The 7,478-nt window shown below is 43.0% G+C and overlaps 1 protein-coding gene across 2 annotated transcripts; it reads right to left on the reverse strand.

Annotated features, from left to right (window-relative positions):
- Positions 1-1,385: 1,385 nt before the first annotated feature.
- On the reverse strand, positions 1,386-6,688 carry atad1a (ATPase family AAA domain containing 1a). Of its 2 annotated transcripts, none has more exons than XM_021621856.3 (10): positions 6,564-6,688; positions 5,669-5,916; positions 5,449-5,547; positions 5,199-5,319; positions 4,870-5,070; positions 4,584-4,690; positions 4,370-4,459; positions 4,226-4,276; positions 3,844-4,016; positions 1,386-2,331 (listed from the first exon to the last, which is right to left on the reverse strand). In XM_021621856.3, the coding sequence occupies exons 2-10, from the start codon at positions 5,840-5,842 to the stop codon at positions 2,202-2,204; spliced, it is 1,146 nt and encodes a 381-aa protein (XP_021477531.1). In that variant the 5' UTR covers positions 5,843-5,916; positions 6,564-6,688; the 3' UTR covers positions 1,386-2,201. The 2 variants fall into 2 exon arrangements, with proteins under 2 accessions (XP_021477531.1, XP_090045277.1); XM_090189151.1 differs by having other exon boundaries at positions 6,327-6,638.
- Between the last annotated feature and the right edge of the window lie 790 nt (positions 6,689-7,478).

The following is a 7,478-nucleotide window of genomic DNA, read 5'->3' on the forward strand; positions in this document are numbered from 1 at the left end:
ACCAAGTCAGCCAAAACATTTCGTTTTGGAAGGGCTGTCCTTTGCTTTTAAAAAAAGACTCAGGTTTATCTGACCAAATCCAGGCAAATCTTTTCCATTCCCAAATGGGCCCACGAGATTAGCAGGCTTTGTAGAGGTCCAGCAGTCCTCTATTGACCTAGCCAAATCCTATGGTTATTGTTAGCGCCTACAGAAAACGCATGCAAACATGACTGTCACAAGTGCTATGCAAGCTAGGACATTTTTTGAAAGCCTGGTATGAAGCAGAGGAGTTAAATCAGAGATGTGCTCTAGAGACAATGATGCACCACGGATTAGGTGAATTAAGGGAAATAATAGTGGGATAGTGGGTGAATAGTGAAGGGATAGTGGGCAACCTTGGACAGCATCCAGCCATCCGTGGCTTATACCTAGTGAGGATTATCATCAAAAACCAAACCAGATGATGCAGAGGGAAAGAAAGCGGAAACCAGTGGGAAATAAATACACAGGGAGTGGGACTGCTTAAGCATTTCTAAACAGCTGGATCTGCCCAGTTCCACACAATTTACATACAATGGGGGGCGGGGGGGTATTCAGTGAGCCACATATAACTTGTAGACCCATGTATAATGTGTCTCCTCACAGTTAAGTACAAAAGGTACTGTACTGTGTTTTGTCTGGGGGAATAGTCCGACTCAACACCCAGACCTGCCACTCATACTGCCGACCTGAGAGTAGCGGAGCCACAGCACCCGCCTGTGGTCACTCTTCAGAGGAAACTCTGACTGGCCAATCCTTAGTCAGCGGCAGCCTCCCTATTCATATTACCGAGAGTAAGTTAAGTAGAGGTCTAATGAGCAAGACTGAGAAAAGCCCATTCCAGAGTTGCATGTTGTAATATTCTGACAAAAGGAACAATCTGCGTAGCCCAAAATAAAATAATGGAACTGTGTGCCTGACTACAGTCCAATTCTACCAGACTGTAGTTGGACACCAATGGTCCTCCGAGAGTAAGGGACCTGAGAAGGTCTGTTTTCTTTTTCCAGGAAATTGATTTCTCACAAGGTGCACAAACCTGGTTTCCCAGGTCAAAATCAGATTCTTGTTTGAAAGAGAACAGAAAACAGCAGACAATGGGTCACACTAGAGACCAAGGCCTAACTGTAGAACTCTGTCTAGTTTCCATGGAGACAGACTGGAATGATTGACATTTTGAGACAGACTGCTGTGCTGGTCAATACCCATGTTTGAAGGTTGTTGATTATGGAACTGGCAAAAGCACAGCTGCTTTTTCACATTATATAAAGCATAAAATGATTTCAAGAACATTAGATTGTAAGACAGCAGACCAATGAAGGGCATATTACTGTGACATAAAACAAAAGAAGACATGAGGCAGCTACCTTCGTCAGTAAAGATTAATAATGTAGTCAGGAGTAGTTTCAATCCAATATTTGGAGACGTACAGTATTAAATACAGTGATGAACATTCAATAAAAAGTAGATTCAGAATATCAGATTTACCAACTGATTCAACTCCCAGGGACTCTTGGTCTTTGTTAACTGTAACATGTGTACTATTGTGTACCTAATGTTTCTCATTCTATTACTTAGACATGCAGACAACTAGACACTTGGGACAGTTTAGTGCTTGCCCAAAAGAACATTGACAGTGCAAATACAGTAATATTCCTTATTCAGTACTTTTTTAAAGCATGATTAAAAACCAATATTGATTCACATTTTCTCATAAGATGTGTGACACAAATAAATAATAATAACATTGATGACAGAGTTCTTAGAGACAGACTCTGTCCGGTCCCTCTCACCATGTGCTGTCTGTTCAACAGCGTTACAGTGGACAGCCCTGCTTCCCAGCTATATGTACAAAGGCCGTTTTCTAAGGCTCTAGTATTTTATGATGACTCCGGGCAATGGGGATGTTCTGGGACACTGTGTGGGAGGTTGGAATTAGTTGGTCAATTCAATCTGTAACAGTGGACAGACAGTAGGAATTAACTGGATACTGAAGGGTATTGGTGTGGGTTAAGAGAAGGGGTACAGAGAGATTGTGGTCCAGGGACATCTCTCTCAGACTGCTTTGGACCACTGTGCTAGGACTGGGAGATGTGTGTGTGTGTGTGTATGGGGGGGATAAACACTTGGGTCGGCCACTGGTCAGTAACAATGCATTTGTAAAGGGTGTCTGAAAGAAAGGTTTAGTCCAGAGGCACCTCTCGGGGTATGAGTTCCTGGGGCATGGTGGCCTTTTTGGACTCCTTCATCTTGTCCAGGCCGAACAGCAGGTCCAGCTGGGTGATGGGCCGCAGACGCTCCTCCACCCCTGCTCTGGAGACGGATGGGACAAAGGTCAACCAAAGATGCAGACACACAGTACCAGTCAAAAGTAGATAACCCTTGAATGAGTAGGTGTTCTTTATTTTTTTACTATTTTCTACACTGTAGAATAGTGACATAAAAAGACAAAAAATATGAAACACATGGTCATCATGTAGTAATGTGGTCATCACCTGGAATGCATTTCAATTAACAGGTGTGCCTTGTTAAAAGTTGATTTGTGGAATTTCTTTCCTTCTTAATGCATTTGAGCCAATCAGTTGTGAACCAATCAGTTGTGTTGTAACAAGGTAGGAGTGGTTTACAGAAGATAGCCCTATTTGGTAAGATACCAAGTCCATATTATGGCAAGAGGAGCTCTTATAAGCAAAGAGAAACAACAGTCCATTACTTTAAGACATGAAGGTCAGTCCAACTGGAACATTTCAAGAACTTTGAAAGTTTTTTCAAGTGTAGTCTCAAAAATCATCAAGCGGTATGATGAAACTGGTTCTCATGTGGACCGCCACAGGAAAGGAAGACCCAGAGTTACCTCTAATTAACTTATCCTCTGCAGCAGAGTTACCAGCCTCAGAAATTGCAGCCCGAATATATGCTTCACACAGTTCAAGTAACAGACATTTCAGCATCAACTGTTCAGGGACTGCATGAATCAGGCCTTCATGGTCGAATTGCTGAACAAACCCACTACTAAAGGACACCAATAATAAGAAGAGACTTGCTTGGGCCAAGAACCACGAGCAATGGACATTAGACCGGTGGAAATCTGTCCTTTGGTCTGATGAGTCCAAATTTGACATTTTTGGTTCCAACCGGCGTGTCTGTGAGACGCAGAGTAGGTGAACGGATGATCTCCGCATGTGTGGTTCCCACCGTGAAGCATGGAGGTGGTGGTGTGATGGTGCTTTGCTGGTGACACTGTCTGTGATTTATTTAGAATTCAAGGCACACTTAACCAGCATGGCTACAACAGCATTCTGTAGCGATACGCCATCCCATCTGGTTTGGGCTTAGTGGGACCATCATTTGTTTTTCCACAGGACAATGACCCAACACACCCCCAGGCTGTGTAAGGGCTGTTTGACCAAGAAGGAGAGTGATGGAGTGCTGCATCAGACGACCTGGCCTCCACAATCAATTGACCTCAACCCAACGGAGATGGTTTGGGATGAGTTGGACCGCAGAGTGAAGGAAAAGCATTCCATATGTTTTACTTCATAGTTGTGATGTCTTCACTATTATTCTACAATGTAGGAAATAGTCAAAGTAAACAGAAATCCTTGAATGAGTAGGTGTCCAAACTTTTGACTGGTACTGTATGTGTTTTATGAAAAATGTTCAACCATCACCAGTTTTGAAGAGCTGAAGACTTCTCTTGTTGAAAGCGAAAAACACAAGCACAACACAATGAAGTATACTGTAAGTTACAGCTACATTCAGCATAGCAAAAAGGTCAAAGACCAGCAGTTTGAAGCTTGAGTTAGAAACAGTAATGGGTGTTACTTGTCTTCCTCGTCCTCCTCCTGCATCTGCTGGGCTATCTGTTTCATCTGCTGCTTGCGGACGTAATCTCTAACACGGTACATGGCAGCATCGCGACACAGCTCCCTGAGGTCACTGCCTGATGAACCCTCCGACTTCTCTGCTATCTCCTTCAGATTAATGGCATTGCTTAGCTGAGGAAGACAGGGACAAAGTGTTGGTTTAGTATAAAGTACATTTATTCAGGAATGATACTGTAAATCACTATTCCAGATTTCATTGTCATTTGTGATGTTTGTTACTATTTAACCTGGAAATCCATCAACAGTGGATAGGTATGAAACGACTCAAACTGGTTGGATATCTGAGAGGAAACGAAGGAATGGAGATGGTGTTAGCTTACATTTTCTCCTGCCAGGATCAACTTCAGTATCTCTGTCCTCTGTCTTGTAGTCTACAGAAGTACATAATATAAGGAGAGACAGTTTTCAACATGACAGCTTGATTATCAGAGTGCATTCACAACGTTCAAGTGTGCATATCTCACTGGTAGGCCCACGTGAAAGGTGGTGGGCATTCTGCGCAGTATGGCTGGGTCCAGATCCTGTGGTCTATTGGTGGCCCCCATCACCATCACCTGCAAGAACAATACCACAACATCAACTAACTGTACAACCACCAAAGCAAGATATTAAACCAATGGCCAATACTCACGTAAAAGCAAATAAGACAAATCTAACTATGGGAGTTGGTAGTGGTACCTGGCTGCTTGCCCCAGTCTCCAGCCCGTCCCACAAGCTCATAAACTGGGCCTTCATCATGGCTGTGGCCTCATGGTCCAGACTGGAGCGATTCCTCAGGAAGGAGTCTGGAAAATAAGACTCAAAAAGTGAACACAGCCTCAAATATGATTATATAATGGTTGAGGTTAAAGAAATCAGTAAAGGATATCAATCAAGAGCATTTACACTACTGGATATTTAATGAACGGCTCTCACTAATGGTTCACATATTAGTTTTAAAGCAGAGATACGTAATGACACACACCAATTTCATCTATGAAAATGATACATGGCTGGATCTTGACAGCCAAAGAGAAGACCGCAGCGGTGAGCTTCTGTGATTCGCCGTACCACTTGTCAGTCAGAGTGGAGGGCTGCAGGTTGATGAACTGGCATCCTGAGGCTTTGGCGGTTGCCTTGGCAATAAGAGTCTTCCCACACCCAGGAGGCCCATACAACAACACCCCTGAGGTGGTGACAGAGAGAGAATCAAATCATTAATTCACTTAATGCCCAAAAGTGTTAACCAAAATAATTTACTTTGGAAGAAAAAAAATATGCAAAATACAAGATGATGTGCCCTGAAGCATTCACCTTTGGGAGGCTGAAAGAGTTTGGATCCAGCCAGTAGGTGTCTCTTCTGGAAGGGAAGGATGACAGTGTCCTGCAGCTCATAAATGACCTCATCAAGCCCTGCAATATCCCTCCAGGACACCTACAGATGAAGAGCAGCAAAATCATTAGGCTTTCAACTTCATAAACAATGTGCAAAATGACTCCTTTCCTCTAAGTCACAAAAATACAATTTAAAGAAGAACTGTCCCACTTTATAGATTTCCCTTACCCTCATGCTGCGTGGATCTACCAGGTGAGAAGCAATGTTCATCTCATATTCAGTGAGTTTGACACCCTCCACTCCAATCTGCTTCATCAGCTGCTCTGCCTGGAGGAGGAGATGGATGTCACTCTACTGCTTAACACAATTGATGGTTAATCTAACAATAATAAATAAATATATATTATAAGATGAATCAGATCTAAACATAAACAATATGTGCGCATACCCTTTTCTTGGCCTGGATCTTCTGTTTATGTGTAGGGTCCATTGCCTCCACCACCCATTTGATGCCGTAGTAGGTGGCAGCTCCAAAGATTGTCAGTCTCACGATCATTCCCACTACTTCATTTCGGGAAAGAGGGCGCATCAACACCTCCTGGGGAATGTCTTTCAGCAACATCTCAGCAACCAGCCGTCAGCCCATTGGCAGAGAATGACAATATGCGGTGCACAGGGAGCTGCCTGAAAGAGAAACTGGAAGCACAAAAGACAGTTTCAAGCTGTACTGTAGCAACTGAAGCAGAAGGAACTGTTCAGCTCAAGCTTAGCTCACGTTCACCAAAGTCAAAGACGCAAGCCTACACTCCTTAACAGTACATATTGGGCTAAGGTCAAGCTTAATCTTGTAACATACATGACTCATGATTAAGGTCATGCTGTTCTACAGTGATTCTCTATGAGATGAAACCACTGTCACGGAACGCCACTCCAGTAAATACAATTACTGCACACTAGCTACAGTCAGCTGCTAGTCCTAACAAAATAGCTCGCTAACGTTAGCCAACATCTCACTTCTGTCAACTGCACATCTGACTGCAAACATGTGTTACAAATTCTAATTGCTTACTCTAGTAGTTACGATCGGACATATAACAAACACTCACGATGAAGCTTGCTAGCTAGCTACTGCCTTCGGCTTAATTTGGATTGCTATGGATGCTAGTTATAGCTACCGTTATCATGAATGCTAGCTAAATAGCTGGCTAGCTACGTGTATCGCTAGCTAGTAACGTTAGTCAAGCGTCAAAATAAACAAATGAAATGAAACTACATATATGCAGTCTCTAGAAAACCGTATGTGATGTCATAAAATAACGAAACAACCCTAGAAATACACTCACGAAATTTAGGCAACCCCACAGCGAACTAGCTAGCATTATGTGAAGTGTTACTGGCACTGTACACCGATCTGAGGCAAAGGTTTAATCCTCGATAGTTCCGGTCTAGTTCCGTATCCGCAACTACCGTTCTTCTTCTTCTTCTGTAGGTTTTATGGCGGACTAAAACCACAAAGGGTGTTTTTGCCGCCAAACAAGGTACAAAGAAAATCCATACGTAATAAGAAACGAACTTAATCCATCCAAATAAAAATAGTACATTGATAAATCAAAACTCCCACTTCTTCCTTCTTTCAAATCTCTTTATTTCCCTTTTCAGGCTCTAGGGCCTGAGAGGGTGGTTCAGCTTGTGACAATATTTCATGTAACTCCTTTACCGAGAAATCTTTCAGCGCCAGGAAGTGCTCCACCGCATCCACAATGATTTATATCTCCCTGGACCTTCTCTCCACCTTGGCAGTGCCATTAATCACCATAGCTATAAATGCCACAAAGTCCACCTTCTTAAACTTCAAAATGTCAGGATCCTGCTGGTGAAAGGCAACCCCTGCAGACTGCAGTGAAGGCCTATCCACCACCATGGACTCTTCAGGTGCACCATTCAAACCCTCAACCCTTTTAACAGCTGCTGCATATGAAATGCTCTAGACAGCCCTGAATTTGGCCACGTCTTTCGAATGCCCCACAAGAATGAAAGAGAATGACGTGGCCAAAGTCAGGGCTGTCTTCATGGATCCCCCCACAATTGTAACATGTCACATTTTCATCACTTTTATAACACATTATATGATCTTTTCCACAACTTGGACATCTCAGCTTCTCCCTTCCTCAAACACTTCAAACATGATCAATAGCCTTACAATGATCACACTGCATTGGACTTGGAATAAATGCTCTGACTCTGTAGTTAATATACCC

This window comes from Oncorhynchus mykiss, chromosome 11 (genome assembly GCF_057628025.1).
Source record: "Oncorhynchus mykiss isolate SJ-2025 chromosome 11, ASM5762802v1, whole genome shotgun sequence".
NCBI lineage: Eukaryota > Metazoa > Chordata > Actinopteri > Salmoniformes > Salmonidae > Oncorhynchus > Oncorhynchus mykiss.

What these genes read in the sequence shown, in the direction of transcription:
- atad1a (XM_021621856.3), bottom strand. Translation starts at nt 5,842, where the DNA reads ATGTTGCTGAAAGACATTCCCCAGGAGGTGTTGATGCGCCCTCTTTCC. An exon ending in TAGATCCACGCAGCATGAGG is followed by an intron (nt 5,320 to 5,448) that starts GTAAGGGAAATC and finishes CTTCATCTGTAG; the next exon opens with GTGTCCTGGAGGGATATTGC. An exon ending in CCTTTCACGTGGGCCTACCA is followed by an intron (nt 4,277 to 4,369) that starts GTGAGATATGCA and finishes GTACTTCTGTAG; the next exon opens with ACTACAAGACAGAGGACAGA.